We start from the raw sequence: 19,353 nt of genomic DNA, 5'->3' as shown, positions 1-19,353 counted from the left end.
TCCCTGATAGTATTATTTCATAAGAATCCTACTTTATTTGATATTAATGTGGCCACTCCAGCTTTATTTTGATTATGATTAGCATGGTATATCTTCATCAAAGATGGAAATGTTCTCAGGAATATGTACTGTTTGTTTTGTTTTGGGTTTTTTTGATGCTGTAGATTAAATGCATAGCTTTGTGCATACTAAGGATGCTGTTTCACTGATATACACTTCAGCCCCTAAGGTTACTTATTTTTTAAAATATTTTTTAGTTGTAGATGGACCTTTATTTTATTTACTTATTTATATGTGGTGCTGAGAATCAAACCCAGTGCCTCACACATGCTAGGCAAGCACTCTACCACGGAACCACAACCCCTACCCCCAAGGTTACTGTTTTACAAAGTGACTAAGGAGCCAGGTGTGGTGGTATGTGCCTGTAGTCCCAGCTACTTCGGAAGCTGGCTGAGATTATCACTTAAGAGTGGACAATAGAGCAAGACCCTGTCTCAAAATATAAGTAATAAAATAGTGATTTTAGCAAGTTATGTTTTCTTTCTATAAATTCCCCTTCATGTACTTTAAAAGTAAGACTGTATATCTATTATTAAATGGAATAGATACTAGAGTCAGGTGTGGTGGCAGACTCCTGAAATCCCAACAATGTGAAAGACTGAGGCAGGAGGATTGTAAGTTCATGGCAAATCTTATTAACTTAGTGAGATCCTGTCTTAAAATTAAAAAAAAAAAAATTATAAGGTGCCGCAGTCTGGCTGGGCACAATCAGAAGCCACTTGTCAAAAGAAACTAACTTTATTTTTAGAACCAAACACGCCAAACAAAACAGCCTCTCAGGAAAAATCCTCAGAGCCTCAACTGCCACCACCGGCTTTCCACAAGCCTGTCTCTCCCCTCATAAGCTTCTTTTCACCTCCCCCAATCCTCCTGCTCTTGAGGCCGATTGGCTGGGTCACGTGGGCAGAGCCAAAAAGTCCCCCAATGAGCAGCTCCGTGGTCTGAAAGGGCAGGGAAACAGTCCAATGAGCATCACCGCAGAGGAGCCAATCAGCTAGATGTTGCTGGGGCCGAGGAGCCAATCAGCTAGATGTTGCTGGGGCCGCTGTGAGCCAATCATCAGCCGGCAGCTGGATTGCTGGCAGCTGGAAGTTTGCTGGGGCCCCTTCGGCTGTGGCTATCAACATCTCCCCCTCTCTGTTTAAACAACAAGCATGTGGCTTAGGGACCGTGTCTGTTAGGCAGTCCAATTCAACATATGGTCCTTACCCGTCATCAGATGAACTGACCTCTAGGCGTCAGCCTCCTGTCTTAGGTTGGTACAACTGCAATTGGATCATACCCGTCACTGACTACCAGTCCAGCATACAGCTATACTTGTGGATAGGCCTTTGCACCAGTGGGGGGGTGAGGTTCTTTGCCTCACCTCTGTTGGCCCCCAAATTTTAGACCATCACTAGTAGATGAGGATGCAAAATGCCATGACATTAAGCCAATTGAGGGCTCCTTTGAAAAATTGTACCACCGGTGACATCATCAGCAAAAATACCCCAACACTACCACAAGTCGCTGCACCAACAAATAGTTCACAATGCATACAGGTGAGCTCACAATGTGTCCAGGCAAGTTCTGCAAGCAGTTCAGTGATGGCTATTGTAGAAGCTGTAGATTGGTTTTATCTTTGACTTCACCAGCACTGGGATGAAGATAGGAATTCTGGCAATAATGGCTAAAGAAAAAATTATGTAACATTACAGAAGGCACTAAAAGAAAACAATTTTCTTAACAATTTACATTATCTTTAAGAGAATTATTAAATATAATGAAAAGGAAAGGTGAAAGTAAACAAACAGATCTGTTAACCTTCTTTTTTGTTTACATATTAAAACAATCCTCAACAGTTGTTTACCCAATTTAAATTAAACCATATAAATCACGTGAAAAAAAAAATATTTGGATCCATATTATCATGAGCGCTCATCATATATGATATATGGACATACGTACATTCAAACATATAACACAAAACACAAGTGTGCACACATAATATAATACATACAACACATAACATTATAGTAAAGGCCTTATAACTTTTTACAGGTGAAATCTCCATTGCAATGTTTAAAAACTCTATAGTCAAAAAATAGAACTGATCAGCAAAACATTAACCTAGGTCTGTATGAGCTCAAAAAACAAAATAGAACTTCATGATATGGCAAAGGGCAATAATAAAATAGATATTGAAAAAAGCATCCTGGTTCTGTTGCAGATGTAAGAATAGCCAAACTGGAGTTTTGGATATCAGTTGTTATGGATTTGAGCCAAATCATCTTCTTTTTGGTCTGTAGAAATCGCTTTAGTTAATCTTTCTGGAATCCAAATCGGCTGCTGTTCTCCCTGTGGAAACACATAAACAGACCCCCGACTCCAGACAATCACTGGGTCAGGACCTTGGTTAATCTCTCTGGAATCCAAATCGGCTGCTGTTCTCCCTGTGGAAACACACAAACAGACCCCCGACTCCAGACAATTACTGGGTCAGGACCTTTCCATTGTCCTGTTAGAATATCCTTCCAAAGTACCTTGGGCTTATGCACATTTTTTGGACACATATGCCTTTCCGCAGCACTAAGTCCTGATGAATCCAAATTTAAAAAGTTTAGAGTAAAAAGGGTTATTTTAAGTTTATCTTTGGGGAATATATACCCCTTCCCAATTCCTTCTTTTTGCTTTAATAAGTACATTTTAATAGTTTGATGAGCTCTTTCAACTATGCCTTGTCCCTGTGGATTGTATGGGATTCCTGTTATATGAGTAATGCCAAATGTTGAGCAAAATTGTTTAAAAGAGGTAGAAGTATAACCAGGGGCATTATCTGTTTTTAACTGTTTTGGAACACCCACAGTGGCAAAATTTTGTAAGCAGTGAGCTATAACATCTTTAGTTTTTTCTCCGGCATGAAGGGAGCCCATCAAAAATCCAGAAGAAGTATCAACTGTAACATGCAAATATTTTAATTTTCCAAATTCTGGCAAGTGTGTGACGTCCATCTGCCAAATATGGTTAGGTATCAATCCTCTAGGATTGACTCCAAGATTAACTTGTGGTAAAAAGGTCACACAATTTTGACATTGTTTTATTATTTGTCTAGCTTGTTCCTTAGTTATTTTAAAACGCTTTTGTAAAGTATTAGCATTGACAAGGAACTTTTTATGAAAATTTATAGCTTCTTCTAGTGTAGAGAAAATATGTATGTCATGTGTAGTTTTATCTGCTAAATCATTGCCCAAACTAAGGGCTCCAGGCAATCCTGTATGTGCCCTGATATGTCCTATAAAGAATGGATCTTTTCTGTCCCAGATTAGACTTTGTATAGTGGAAAGCAAAGAGAAAACAGTAGAAGAAGGGGAAATCCTACCAGCATCTTCAAGAGATACTATAGCATTAACTACATACTGACTATCAGAAAATAAATTAAATACAGAATCTTTAAACATCACAAAAGCTTGTAAAACTGCATTAAGCTCTACCTTTTGAGCTGATTGTTTGGGTACTAAAAATGTAAAAGTTTGATCAGGGGTAACTACTGCTGCTGTACCATTATTTGACCCATCAGTGAATATATTTGGAGCATTCATGATAGGTGTTTTTCTTGTCATTTTTGGAAAAATTACAGGATGCAATGACCAAAAAGACAATAAAGGATTAGATGGTAAGTGGTTATCAAATGAAACATTAGATTTGCACATGATTATTGCCCAAGTATTTAACTCATTAGCTAACTCATCAATTTGATTCATAGTATATGGAGTAATAATTTTATTGGGAGAAATTCCAAACACTCCCTTTGCTGCTTTTATTCCTTTGAGTATTAATTGTCCTACAGCCTCAGGATACCTAGTAAGAATAGTGTTAGGAGAATAAGATAAATGTATCCATAATAATGGACCTTCTTGCCAAAATACTCCTGTAGGAATATTTTTTGTTGGTAGTACAATAAATAATAAAGGCAAACTTATATCAATTCTATCCAAATGCATATTTTCCATATATGTTTCAATGATTTTTAATGCCTTTCTTGCTTCAGGCGTTAACATTCGGGGTGAATTTGGATCTGATGGACCTTTTAGGATATCAAATAAAGGTCCCAACTCTCCTGTTGGTATACCTAAATAAGGCCTTATCCAATTTATGTCTCCTAATAACTTTTGAAAGTCATTAAGTGATTTGAGTTGATCTACTCGTATTTGAATTTTTGGTGGACGGACCATGGTTGAGGATAATAGAACTCCTAAATAATTGATTGGAAAATTTAATTGTACTTTATCTATTGCTATCTCTAGATTATAATTTTTTAATAAGTTTGTAAGTGTGGCATAACATTCTAGCAATGTGTTTTTATCTTTGTGTGCTAATAATACATCATCCATATAGTGAAATATTTGTAGTTCAGGATTTTGATTTCTAAGTGGCTGGATTGCTTTGTTAACATAAATTTGACACATAGTTGGGCTGTTAGCCATCCCTTGAGGGAGTACTTTCCATTCATATCTCTGATCAGGACCTTCATGATTCAGTGCAGGGATAGTAAATGCAAAACGTGGACTATCCTCAGGATGAATTGGAATTGAAAAAAAACAATCTTTAATATCTATAACTAAAACATACCAGGTTTTTGGCAAAGCAGACAACTGAGGAATCCCTGATTGAGCAGGTCCCATAATAACCAGCTCATTATTAATGGCTCTTAAATCTTGCAATAATCTCCATTTACCAGATTTCTTTTTGATGACAAAAATGGGAGTATTATGGGGAGATACAGAAGGTTGTATATGTCCTTCCGCTAATTGTTGTTTGACCAGGTCATGGGATGCTTGTATCTTTTCTTTAGTCAGGGGCCACTGAGGAACCCATACTGGTCTTTCTGATTTCCAAGTAATTTTTATTGTCTCAGTGGCCCTTTCTGAAAATCCAACCCATGTCTTTCTGTTCCTTGATCTATTTGTATTGGTGCTGCTATACCTTGCTCTTGTTTTTCTAATCTTTTTCCTTTCCTAAAACCTTGTCTAGTCATAATAGTGGGTGCATTTTGGTTGATGTTATTTGTTAATGTCAAACCTAATTGATCTAGGACATCTCGTCCCCATAAATTTACGGGAAGATCATCCAATACATATGGCTGTATAGTTCCTTCACATCCTTCAGGATCCTTCCAATCTAATACCATTGCACTTCTATGGGGATTAGTCGCCACTCCTAGGCCTCGAAGCGTTTGAGTGGCTTGTTGTAATGGCCAATGTTTTGGCCATTCTTGACGAGAGATGATGCTAAGGTCTGCACCTGTATCCAGTAGCCCATTAAATTCATGTCCTTGAATATTTAGTTTTAGCATGGGGCGAGAATCTAAATTTAAATAAAGCATAGCCCAATCTACACCTGTGGAGCCTAATCCCTTGGAACCTCTTTCTACAGTACGACTGGAAAATTTATCATGTAGGCTGGGTATTATTAGTAACTGTGCTATTCTATCTCCTGGTGAAATTACTGATATACCCTTTGGAGAACTGGCTATAATTTTTATTTCACCTTCATAATCGGGATCAATTACCCCAGGACTTATCATAAGTCCTTTTAGAGTAGAAGAGCTGCGTCCCAATAATAAGCCTACTGTTCCTTTGGGAAGAGGTCCTTTCACCCCTGTGGGAATGATTTGAACTCCCATCTCTGGAGTTAGTACTGCTCTGGCGGAGGCACAGATGTCCAACCCTGCGCTCCCTCTGGTTTGTCTGATGAGGGATCTGATGGACAATGTGTCCTGGGCACTACCCTGATGGGGTTGCTGGGTTCCTCCAGTGCTCCGTATATTTGTGGTTTTGGGCCCCGGAGCATTGGGCCCCCGTGTCCATTTTTTGGCAATGGAGCCCAATGCCTTTCTCCACGATATCGTGGATAAACACCTGGTCCTTGTTCGTTTTTTGATAATGGAGTACCCTCTATGGTGGTTTGAGAACGGCATTCATTAGCCCAATGTCTCCCTCTACGGCATCGTGGGCAAATACCTGGTATTCTACTCCTTTGATACCTAGTTTTGTTAAACCCTCTTCCAATGGGGCAATTCCTTTTAAAATGTCCTGTTTGTTCACAATTGTAGCATGTTCTTGGCCTGGCATCTAAAGCCTGTTTTACTGCAGCTGCCACAATTTGCCCTTGTTCATTAATGTCTCTGGCATCTAAAGCCTGTTTTACTGCAGCTGCCACGACTTGCTCTTGTTCATTAATGTCTCTACATAATTTAATATATGTGTTTAAATCTTCATGTTTCCATGGTCTAATGATATCTCTGCACCAATGATTCGCTTGCTCATAAGCCAGGTGTTTTAGTAATGGCATTGCTTGTTCTGTATTCCCAAAAACTCTGGTAGCTGTTTGAATAAGCCTATCTACAAATTCAGCATAAGGTTCATTAGCTCCTTGTATTACCTTAGATAATTGACCTTGTAAACCTCCATGTCCTTGTAAAGTCTTCCATGCCTTAATTGCATCTGCAGCAATTTGTGCGTATACGCCAGGATCATATGCAATTTGTTGCTGCTGATCCTCATAAGGTCCCTTTCCTAACAACATATCTAGATTTCTCTGAGGATAACCAGCTGCTGCATTTCGCCTAGCCGTCTCCTTGCAAAATTCCTCATTGGCAACCTTCCATAACAGGTATTGTCCTCCATTTAGCACAGCTTTACACATATTAGCCCAATCTGCTGGTGTCATGTTCAAGTTGTTAATGGATTCGACCATGCTTACAGTGAAGGGTGCTTGAGGACCATAGGTTGTTACAGCCTCTTTTAGCTGCTTCACTGTTTTGAAATTTAAAACTTGGTAAAATCGCTGCCCTCCTGCCTCAAATACAGGGCATGTTAATATTTGAGATCTTGTCTCAGGAGCCCAACTATCAACTGCGGGGTTTGGGGACCTCCCAGCATATGGAGGTGGCCTTGTTAGTTGGACACTTACGTCCTCTGGTGATAGAAAGGTGTTAGTAGCAGTCTCCTGTTGTAACTTTCCCCCTGATGGCTTTTTCTGTTTTACACTTTCTTTCTCTGTCTGACTAGCTTGAGAGGCCTTCTCTTTTACTTGAATCTTTTCCTCTGTCTGACTAACTTGAGAGACCTTCTCTTTTACTTGAATCAATATGTCTTCTCCTTCCTCTACCATTGTCTGAACTGAAGGCTTTGGACTAAGCAAACAAGATATGAACGTCCACAATGGCAATGTGCCAACTGGCAGAGTCCCTGGGCTTTTCTTTTCTATTCTTTTTAAATCTTCACCATGATGGTTCCATTGTGATATATTTAACAACTCCTCCTTAAAAAGCCATGGGCTACATTTTTGTATTGTATCAACGTATGCCCTGACTGCTATTGATTTTACTGGGATGCCTCCTTCCTCTAACAATTTACTTAACACTCTTTCAGTTTGTTTTTTACTAATTTCTGATCCCGTATTTCTACTATAATACAACCCAACAAGATGACGCCTAACAAAACTGAAACAGAGTGAAACAAAATTGAAACAACACAGAATCATTATAATAGCCTCCTGAAATGTCCATCTGTCCTTTCTCCCTATCTGTTCCTCAGATGTGAGCGGTTTTTCTTCCATCTTACACATCTCCAGGGACAGGCAACTTAAAACAAAAGTGAAACAAAATAACAAAAGAAGAATCTTAAAATGGCTACCCATCCTCTCGCCCTGCCCTCCGGGGTGAGCAGTTCACTTACCCTCAGTCGCTCCCCGTGCGAGCCACCAAATGCCGCAGTCTGGCTGGGCACAATCAGAAGCCACTTGTCAAAAGAAACTAACTTTATTTTTAGAACCAAACACGCCAAACAAAACAGCCTCTCAGGAAAAATCCTCAGAGCCTCAACTGCCACCACCGGCTTTCCACAAGCCTGTCTCTCCCCTCACAAGCTTCTTTTCACCTCCCCCAATCCTCCTGCTCTTGAGGCCGATTGGCTGGGTCACGTGGGCAGAGCCAAAAAGTCCCCCAATGAGCAGCTCCGTGGTCTGAAAGGGCAGGGAAACAGTCCAATGAGCATCACCGCAGAGGAGCCAATCAGCTAGATGTTGCTGGGGCCGAGGAGCCAATCAGCTAGATGTTGCTGGGGCCGCTGTGAGCCAATCATCAGCCGGCAGCTGGATTGCTGGCAGCTGGAAGTTTGCTGGGGCCCCTTCGGCTGTGGCTATCAACAATAAGGGCCTTGCATGGTGGTGCATACTGTAATGCCAATGACTTGGGAGACTGAGGCAGGAGGATCACAAGTTTGAGAACAGCCTCAGCAACTTAGCAAGGCCCTAAGGAACTTAGCAAGACCCTGTCACAAAGTAAAATAAATAAATAAAATAAAATAAAAATGTCTGGGGATGTGACTCGGTGGTTAAACACCCCTGGGTTCAATTCCTGGTACCAAAAAAAGTGGGGTGCTCAGTGGTAAAGCATCCCTGGGTTTAATCCCCAGTACTGTAAGAGTAAAGATAGATAGATTAGACAGATAAATTGTCTTCAGTTCTATATCATGAGTAGTTAAAGGCAAAGAATAAATGTTTAGGAGAAAATGTAGAAAGTAAAGACAGGACAATAGAAATACTAGGATATCTGGGAAAATGCTTTCTGTAGAAAGCCTCTTTCTTGTGATCTTTTAGGGTATTGCTGTTAATGCCCTTTGAGACATACAAGTGTTGTTGGTGAAATGTAGGTAATAGAAATAGAAATCTCACTTCTAGTTACTTGAGCTCTGTCACTTGAGCTCTGTCCAAATGAAATTAAATCTGGAACTGAATCTTGCCCATGAATCAGTGATTCCTCATCCCTAACCAAGACATCACTGATTTTTCTTCTAGAATTGGCTTGGAAATGAAATTGAGGTTATGGTCAGTACTGAGGAAGCCAAACGCCATCTAAATGACCTTCTTGAAGATAGAAAGATCCTAGCTCAGGATGTGGCTCAACTCAAAGAAAAAAAGGAATCTGGGGAGAATCCTCCTCTTAAACTCCGGGTAAGTGCCCTTAAGAAAAAAATGTTCTCAATAATCAGATTATGTGTTCCCAAGAAATCCTCATGGCTTTGGAGGATTATTTTTCCTTTTAGAACTTCTCCCTCATACCTACTATTCTTCTTTACAGAGGCGCACATTTTCACTTGCTGAAACACGTGGTCAAGTTTCAGAGTCAGAGGATTCTATTACAAAGCAGATTGAAAGTCTGGAGACTGAAATGGAACTCAGGTAACAAGACTATCTCCAAGGCATAAAAATTTATCCCTAGAATCAAAAATAAGAACCTATCAACCCAGTGATTCAAAAGCTTGTTTTTCAAAAGCTTTGTGATGGTAGAAAAACAAGAGACAGTAACAATACATTGAACCAGATGCTGTACTAGACATGATAGATAAATTTTCTCATTCAGTCCCTTGGATACCCTATGAGGTAAGTATCATTCTTATCACTCTAGAAATCTAAAATGAAGTTCAAAGAGCTTAAGAATTTTGCTAAAGATATTAATACTAGCATACAACAGAGCTAGGATTCAAAACCCCCTCTTATCTAATTCCAAAGCCCGTGCTGTTTGCAGTACACCACAATTTTTGATGTAGTAGTATCTGAAATGTAGAACTAAGAACAGAATTTTAGAGAAACCCCAGAAATTATCATAAAAGAGAAATAGCATAGGAGGAAAACAGCAAAATAGCTATATGTATATAATGCATAAGTAAGGTTATCATGAGCATTAAGTGAGATTAGTAAATAAAGTGTATGATACAGAATGTGGCATCTTAAAAGTACTCAATGAATAGTCTCTTTATTCCCTCTTGAGTCTAAGACCAGAAATTATGCTACATAGCCTTTATAATCAATCTTATTGTCTTTTAAGCAGTTTATGAAATCTGGAAGGAATACAGATTTTATAGTGTCTTAAAATAGTAGAATTTTATGGGTTGGGTTGTAGCTCAGTAGTAGAGTGTTTACTCAGCATGTGTGAGTTACTGGGTTCAATCCCTAGTACCACATTATAAATAAATAAACAAAGTAAAGGAAATATAGCTGGGTGTGGTTGCACATGTCTATAATTCCAGCAGCTCAGGAGGCTGAGGTAAGAGAATCACAAGTTCAAAGCAACTTAGCGAAGTTAAGCAACTTAGCGAAGCTCTAAGCAACTCAAAACAAAATATAAAAAAATAGCTGGGGATGTGGCTCAGGGGTTAAGTGCCCTAGGTTCAATCCCTGGTACAAAAAACAGGAAATTTTCTTGTCCAAAAGACCTTGGAGATCATTTATTTGATTTTAGCTAGATATACTAGTTGTTTATCTTTGGAAACATCTATAAGTCACTCAACAATTTGAGTTTCTGCTTTGGGCTACACTGGATGCAGTTGAGAGATACCAAAAGAATAGATGACATTATCTTTGCTGTAAAGTAGAAATCATGTAATTACTCCCAGCCATGTGCTTGAATCATTTGTTAAGATTTCTGGAGGAGCTGGGATTGTGGCTCAGTGGCAGAGCACTTGCCTGGAATGTGTGAGGCACTGGATTTGATCCTCAGCTCCACATATCAATAAATAAAAAATAAAGGTACATCAACAACAACTAAAAAATATTTAAAAATGATTTCTGGAATGTGGAAAATTCTTGATAGGTTATAATTTCTATGTTGAGTCTATTTACACAACAGAAAGAGGCAGAAGCTACAAATCAGGACTGTTTCTTTTTAAATGCTGGTTATAAAACATTTTCCTCCATATGCATAAGTAAATGATTATATAAATGTAGGGTAGTAGGTACAACATAAAAGGAATTAGACAGAGGTGAGTTTAATCAAGGATATTTTCCTAAAGTTGTTGAGACTTAAACTAAATTTTGAAAGAGATAAGGGACATGAATTAACAAAGAAGACAAGGAAAGGAGGGTGTATGTAGATGATGACTGAAATGTTCTCCCCTACCAATTCCAGAAGCCTAGCCTGACTCTTCATCCTTCACTAGTCTTTTTCTCTAAACCCTTTCAGAACTTACAATACTCAATTATGCAATGAAAATGATACATCTTTGTGTTTAATATTTGTCTTATGTTTATTAGTTTTGTTTTCAATCTAAAGAGAGTTTGTAAATTTGTTGAAGGAAAGGACTTCGAGAATCAGGGTTTTCAAAGTGTGGTCTGAAGATCTCTCATACCCTTTTAGGGAATCTAAGTTGGCAAAACTATTTTCATAATAATAGTGAAGCATTATTTGCTATTTTTACCATGTTGATTTTTGCACTAATTGTAGAAAAGCAATACTGCAAAAAATTACTGATACCTTAGACTTAATGAAAGCATTGGCACCAACCTGAACAATTAGTTGTTCTACACAGCACCTCTACACACTACCAGTTTAAATTTGTTTAAAAAGTCATTCTTACTTTAAGCATGACTTTTGATAAAATCAGGGAAAATTGTTAATTTTATCAAATCTTGACCCTTGAGTTTGCATCTTTTTTATAATCTATATAACAAAACAGGAAGCACCTCTGCTGCATGCTGATTGTGATGGTCATCTCAAGAAAAGCACTGAGCTATTTGAGGTTTGAGATCAATAGGCCTATTTTTCATGGCACATCATGTGTACTTGAAAGAACAACTGACAGACAAACCATGGTTATTCAGACTTGGTTACTTGGCAGAGATGCTCTCAATAATGAATGGAGGGAGCCTATCACTTTAAGGAAAACAACTGACAGTAGGTGTTACTGAAGATAAAATTTGAGCTTTTAAGCAAACCTTTTCTGGTAAGACCAGTGGTGATACTAACAAATGTGATGGTTTAAATATATTATATAATGAAACGTATTAACATTCAGAGGATCGCATGACTCAGTGGATTAATATTGTCAAAATAACATGTTAAAGTAAATGGGTAAAATATCCATTCCTACTGAGAGATAGATTAATGGGATTTGTTTGCTTGTTTGGCCTACCAAAATATGATACTTTATTATAATTCAGCTATATCCATTTACATTTCAAGCCATTCCAAACCAATTAACATCTATGTAAATACTGGCCTAAAATGAATACATATTTTTTGCATTGATTGCTCATAATCTGCTCATTTGTTCCTGATTTTTGTCCTCAGCAGCAGCACTGAGCCATGAAATCAAATTTCCTCTTAAATGTTGGAGTCTTCTCCAAAGACTATGACTAGACTTTTGTCCCACACTGTCTCAAGTAGGAATCTTTAATTTGGCTCTCACCACATGGAAACAGAACATAGGCATTGGCAACTTGATTGTGCTCTGGCCAGGCCAACTTAAACCCATCTCCACTTTCTTCTCTCCCACACCATTACTTGCTATAAAGCATCTGCCTCAGACTTTCCCTGAAGACAATCAAAACTGTTCAAGGACAACCCAATCTTCAATTTTTTTAACAATATGTATATTGTTTTCAAGTGCAAATTTTGTCCAAGGATATCTGCCCTGACTTTTGAGACTGACTATATCTAAATTTATATATGTTTAAACACACATTCCTATACATGTATGGAAATATTTTATGTCCTGGGAATTCACAAGAAAAAAAAAATAACTCATCATATGGATTTCTTTTGATAGTGGACATTGAACTCAGGGATGATTTATTACTGAGCTACATCCCATCCTTTTTATATTTTACTTTGACATGGGGTCTCACTAAATTGCAGAGGCTGGCCTCAAATTTAAGATCCTCCTGCCTCAGCCTCCTAAGTCATTGGGATTACAGGTGTGTGCCACCATGCCCAGCTACCATATGGATTTTAATATATAAGAATATAAAAAATTAGTTAATAATAGTTTCACTTGATCAATGGATACTAAATTATAGTTAGATAGGAGCAAGAAGCTCTGGTGTACAATTGCACAGTAGGATGGCTTCATGTAACAATAATGTACTATACATTTCAAAAAGCTGGAAGACAGGATTTTGAAAGATTTCACTATAAAAAATTACAGATGTTTGAAGTAATAGTTATGTGTAACCTGAATTAATTATTATATAATATATGCATTATCATATCATCACATGGTACCCCATTAATATGTATAGATTTCATGTTTTATGTAGCAGCTGAAAATGAATTTAATTTTTAAAAATAAAAGTAAAATAATAATAGTTTTAGATTCCACATTGTGACTAACTTTTATGAAACTACTACTTGTATCCACAATTATCTGAAAAGGCTACCAAAATACATCTCCCTTTTCAAACTACATATCCATGTAAGGTTAGAGTGTCTCTATTTACATCAACTGGAACAACATGTCACAAAAGATTGAGTAGAGGGAGATGTGAAAATCCAATTGTCTTCTACTAAATTATACAGAGATCTGTGAAAATGGAAAATAATCTTACTCTTCTCATTAAATCTTTTTCTGTCTTGAAAAATACAGCTATTTCTCCTAAAGTGTTTATATGTAATGAATTTTTTAAGTTTAAGTGAATTTAATATTTAAATTCATCTCAGTTTGAATTTATACTATAAATAACTATAGGTGTTCCTATATGAACAGAATTTCTAGAAGTTCTCAATGTGTTTTTTTTTTTTTTAATGAATGGGGTCCTGAGACCACCAAATATGAGAAAAACCATCTTAGATTACTTTTGTCCCATCTTCCTTATAGGAATCTAACATAGTATCACAAGTTAAGCACATGCTGGTATTCTCCCTCTCACTGGAAACAGCATATTTGAAAATGAAGTTATTAATAAAACTGAAATATTATATAGAATTTGTTCTAGGCCATACTTGATTGGAAAGTATCTGGAATTTCTAACCAGGGTCAGGGTATCTAGTCATAGAAACTTCTCAGTCCTTTGGAAGACATTTTAAAATAATCTCTCATTATAGGAAATGATGGTGCATGCCTATAATCCTAGCAACTTTGGAGGCTGAGGCAGGAAAATTGCAAGTTCAGGGCCAGCCTCAGCAACTTAGTGAGATGCTGTATCAAAATAAAAAATAAAAAGTACTAAGGATGTGGCTCAGTGGTAAAGTGCCCCCTGGTGCTCCCAGTACCAAAATAAACAATAATTTCCTATAACACCAGCCATGGGTATCAATTTGGTATTTGATTCCAGCAAAGAACACCTACCTATTCTTGTGAGATTTTCCTTCAGGTCTCCAACCTGAATCTCTTCCTTCCATGGGTGGGCTATTGTTACACAGTCCAAATTTATAGGGCTTCATGACAAAGTCATAGTATAGTCAGTCAGTCTATTACAATACAGGCCTTACCATAATATATCTTTCCAAGTCTCAGTATATATGACCTATTTATTTCAACCAGTATTTAATAAAATAAAAACCATTTGGATAATCTCCTGGAGTCCATTTGTAACCAATTTTTAGGTACTATGTAAAATTCTAACCAGATGACTCAGTCATTATTTAACTGATATCTCCATTCATAAACCACTTTAAAGTTTCTGCTCGGAGTTCTCCTTCTTCCTGGTATCGAAGCTATTCACAACAAAACTGACTGTTTCTGTTTGTGAAGGAGTGCTCAGATTGCTGACCTACAGCAGAAGCTACTGGATGCAGAAAGTGAAGACAGGCCAAAACAACGTTGGGAGAATATTGCTACAATTCTGGAAGCCAAGTGTGCCCTGAAATATTTAACTGGAGAGGTAACTATCACTCTTACTACCAACAATTAGGGATCTAGTTAGGTAGGTTCAAATAAAATACCTTGGAGCCAGGTGTGGTGGCACATGCCTGTAATCCCAGTGACTCATGAGGCTGAGGCATGAGGGTCACAAGTTGGAGGCCAGCTTCAGCAACTTAGCAAAAGACTCTGTCTCAAAACTAATGAAAGGGGCTGGGGATGTGTCTCAAGTGGTAGCGTGCTCGCCTGGCATGCGTGCAGCCCGGGTTCAATCCTCAGCACCACATACAAACAAAGATGTTGTGTCCGCCAAAAACTAAAAAATAAATATTAAAGTTCTCTCTCTCTCTCTCTCTCTCTCTCTCTCTCTCTCTCTCTCGGTACAAGGGATTGAACCCAAGGGTGCTTAACCACTGAGCCACATTCCCTAGCCCTTTTTATTTTTGAGACAGGGCTTCCCTAAGTTGATGAGGCTGGCTTTGAACTTATGATTCTCCTGCTCAGCCTCCCAAGCCACTGGGATTACAGGCATGCACCACTGTGCCCAGCTTCTTACCACTTTTCATGGAAAAACCCAGTGATACTAACATTAGAGAGTTTATTGCATAAAAGTTGATATAAGCGGGCTGGGGCTGTAGCTCAGTGGCAGAGTGCTTGCCTAGCATGTGTGATGCCCTGTATTCGATCCTCAACACCACACAAAAATAAATAAAATGAAAGTATTGTGTCCATCTACAACTTAAAAAAAAATTTTAAGTTGATATAAGCAGGAGCTGGGGTTGTGGCTCAGTGGTAGAGCACTTGCCTGGCATGTGCGAGGCACTGGGTTTGATTCTCAGCACCACATATAAATAAGTGAACAAAATAAAGGCCCACCCAACATTTAAATAAATAAATAAAATTGAAAAAAAAGTTGATATAAACAAGTAGAGGCCAGTCATTTACAAAAAATATAATATGACTCAAATTGATACTTATCATGCTTGGCATAAATCAAGTGCTCAATAAGTGTTAATTGTTGCTCTTAGAAAAAGGCCAGAATGCCACAGTGGGCTACTGGCTAAACATAAACTATTATTATATTGTACTATTTGTTAAAAGACCTATGAGATGTATATTCAAAAACTTTAAAATACAGTCTTGAAAAGAGAAAACCTAAACATCTTTTGACATATAAAGATTGATTTTAAGGAAAAGCTATCTTCAGTGACCTTAAAATAATACATCATCTTCCATTGTCACAAGAGGAGTGAAAACTAATAACCTCTAGTGATTGAGGCATTTTTCACTCAAGACAAGCATAAAATCCATCTGAATCCACAAGTTAGAGTAATGCTACCCTTTCACATTTTCGTGTTAGGTTAGCAGATTTGTTCTACTAAGAAATCTTGATTAGGTTTGTGAACGCTGGTATTTATGATGTTCACCATCTAGGCTAGTAGTAAATGCAAAACTAGGCCAGCACAGGATATGAATCCAGCCTGAAGAGCCAGATCTGCAGTTTCAGCTAAAGTGTCTACAAGTTCTGACGTGTGAACACAGACATTCTGAGACAGGACAGAATTGGACATAAGGGTGTGTCATGTTAATTTATTTTCAGACTTAAATATCAGAATTTTGGAATCATCATATACTGTTCAGGTTAGGTTTATTTGGACCTTAAAGCAGAGCAAGATATAAAATGAATTTAGCTATTGCTTCCAGAACTCAAATACATGTCACAGCAGAAATATGGACTCTTGGCCTAGGAGCAGAACAATAGTCCTATTAATATTCACTGTTAGAATCCATATGACATGAAAAAATAAGAATGGAATTGCACATGAAGACACTTTCCTCAGACCATTTAAAGAAAGCTAATATGTTCCTGCTAATGAATGGGGAAAGGTGGGTTATTCTCCAAATAAATTGATCTCTTTTATCTCTTCTAGCTGGTCTCCTCCAAAATACAGGTCAGCAAGCTTGAAAGCAGCCTGAAACAGAGCAAGGCCAGCTGTGTGGACATGCAGAAGATGCTGTATGAGGAACGAAATCGTTTTGCCGAGATAGAGACAGAGTTACAAGCTGAGCTGGTCAGAATGGAGCAACAGCACCAAGAGAAGGTACACTGACAAGCCAAGAAGCTAGTTAAGACACAAAGCTGTCATTGCCCTTAGTTAGCTTAAAAAAGTAGTGGGGGTTAATGAGTTTCCTTTAAAAGTGCATGTGCTGTTTTCTAAATTTTGCAAATGAGAAACATGAAACAGAGAAAAGTGATATACCTAAGTTCATACCTACCCATGGTAATGGCTCTTAGCTTCTGGCTTGAATCCCAAGATTAATGTGCTGAGAAACATTGTTGCTATTCAAGCCATAGAGCAAAAAGAACAGTTTGCCTCTAAATCATGAAGGAGTCACCTGGATCACTGCTTGGACTAGGTGAAAATCCTTCTTTCCCCTGGTTCCTCTGATACTACTATGGATTGTGTCTTTCTCTAGGTGCTGTACCTTCTTAGCAAGCTGCAGCAAAGCCAAGTGGCAGAGAAGCAGCTGGAGGAGTCAATCAGTGAAAAGGAGCAGCAGCTGCTGAGCACACTGAAGTGTCAGGTATGAGAAGACAGGAAAGGTCTCCAGAGGAGGGTTTCACATTGCCTCATCAAGAATCGTGTCTCATTTAGACCATTGTACTTGCAGCAAAGAGTAAGAACTACTGAGGAAAGGCTTAAAATGGTAGCCTCTACTGCTTTTTGTCCCTACTTGATTAGATGAGAGATAATCAGAATGTAGCCATATGCAGGATCACCTTGTTTTTGGTACCATAACACCAATATATACTCCACACCAGACTTTGAGGCCTCCTGGTTCTATTGTGTCAACACTGAACTATAAAAAGCTGAGACAGTGAAATTATCTAATAGTTACTTAGAATCCTAGGGACAACTGTATCTTCCTGAGCTTGTTCTTCTGAGCTGAGACCTGACATGTTTGTAAAATGCCTGGGGTCTGGATTTTCTTGCAGAGACTAAGAACACCACACCCTTTAGTAGCAAGTTGGAGCACTGTTTTTGTCCAACTTAGAATCTTTCTCCTGCAATACCATCCCTAGAGTTTCCTTGGCACCTCCCACATAAGGTGTAACCGAACTTGTTAAGGTTATATGTAATGGATCCAGTTGTATTAAGCACCAGGAAGCTTAATAAGGCTTATGAGACTTGGAAATAAACTGTCTAGTCTATGTTAAATAGGATGAATAGAAGCATTTGTAGCTTCAGGAAACAGAGCTAACGAGTTCTGTGGATTTCTGAATCTGCATCCTGATGTGAATACAGAATATGAGGCTAAAGAATGGCAAAGAATAAGGAAGACTTCTCAGACTGAGTCCACAGTTCCTACAAGTGTGGTTAGTGCTGATGAGGAACATTGGAATAGAAGTGGTATTCAGTTGTAATTCCAGCGATTTGGGAAGCCTATGTGGGAGGATCACAAGATCAAGGCCAGCCTAGACATCTTAGCAAGACCCTGTCTCAAAATAAAAAATGAAGAGCTGGGGATGCAGCTCAGTATTAGACTGCCACTGAGTTCACCCCAATCCCTTAAAAAAGAGGTATTTAGGACACCTAGAAGTTGGGAGTAAGGTAATTTTCTGGATGCCAGTGCCTGCTATGCAAAAACCATCTGTTGCCAGGAACTTGGCAGCAGTATTTTTTTTTTTTTTTATCTAAGTGAGTTGTTTAGTAACCTACACGTAGTGCCTAAAATAACCCCACCTATCACTACACTATCTGGAAATAGGATGAAGAACTCAAGAAGATGCAAGAAGTATGTGAGCAAAATCAGCAGCTTCTCCAAGAGAATGAACTCATGAAGCAGGTATTAGAGTTCCCCATCGACTTGATAAGGCCCTGGTACAGCCGGTTGCCACTGAGGCCACCACTCAGGAACAACCCTTAATTTGGTGATTTAGCTGTACTCTTTGAGGTCTACATTGTGTTTCCATGTGACCCAATCATGTGCATTTCAAAGTGGTAAAAATACAAGTTTTAAAATATGCCCCTTTTTGATCAGATAACAATCTTAGAAAGTAGGAGTCCTTGAACCTACTCTAAGCCTGCCTCACTTTACCGTGGTTTAAGATTGAGCTGGCTGAACTGGGAATGTAGCTCAGTGGTAGAGCACTGTGTAGCATGCACTTGGTCTTGGGTTCTATCCCCAGCACCATTTAAAAAAATGTTTGGAATTTTGGTGTTTTAGCCATGAGCAATCCTAGAAGCTGCCTACATTTTACTCTCTGTCTCTCTTTTTCAAATAGAAACTGACCCTCCTCCAAGTAGCCAGCAGAACAAAACCTCATCTTCCTAAGGATAACCTTCTATCTCCGGACTCTTCCTTTGAATATATCCCACCCAAGGTAAAATGCTTAATACCTACGATAACTTTGCATAGCCCAAGTTCAGGGTGAGTATGCAAAATTACCTTTTTTAAAAGGTTAAGAGTTAAAATACCCAAATTCTAAATCTCAGTTTTTCTTAGAGTCCTAAGTAGAATTATAGAGTCCTATGAAAAATAGGTGTGTTTTTTCCTCAGAAGTCTGACTTTTGGTTGGTGTTGTGGCTCAATGGTAGAGTGCTCGCCTAACATGCATGAGTCACTGGGTTCAATCCTCAATACCACATAAAAATAAATAAATAAAATAAAG

General features: G+C 38.3%; 1 protein-coding gene across 1 annotated transcript in view; it reads left to right on the top strand.

Moving 5' to 3' along the window:
- The window catches only part of Kif4a (kinesin family member 4A), a 141,420-nt gene that overhangs the window by 104,236 nt on the left and 17,831 nt on the right, over positions 1–19,353 (top strand). The window contains exons 21-27 of the mRNA XM_027935812.2: positions 8,899–9,054; positions 9,182–9,282; positions 14,571–14,700; positions 16,610–16,780; positions 17,157–17,264; positions 18,450–18,527; positions 18,967–19,065. Coding sequence (XP_027791613.1) covers positions 8,899–9,054; positions 9,182–9,282; positions 14,571–14,700; positions 16,610–16,780; positions 17,157–17,264; positions 18,450–18,527; positions 18,967–19,065 — 843 coding nt within the window. The remainder of the gene's footprint in view (positions 1–8,898; positions 9,055–9,181; positions 9,283–14,570; positions 14,701–16,609; positions 16,781–17,156; positions 17,265–18,449; positions 18,528–18,966; positions 19,066–19,353) is intronic.

The sequence above is a fragment of the Marmota flaviventris genome, chromosome X (assembly GCF_047511675.1).
Source record: "Marmota flaviventris isolate mMarFla1 chromosome X, mMarFla1.hap1, whole genome shotgun sequence".
NCBI classification, from domain to species: Eukaryota; Metazoa; Chordata; class Mammalia; order Rodentia; family Sciuridae; genus Marmota; species Marmota flaviventris.
This window is presented reverse-complemented; position numbering and strand designations above follow the sequence as displayed.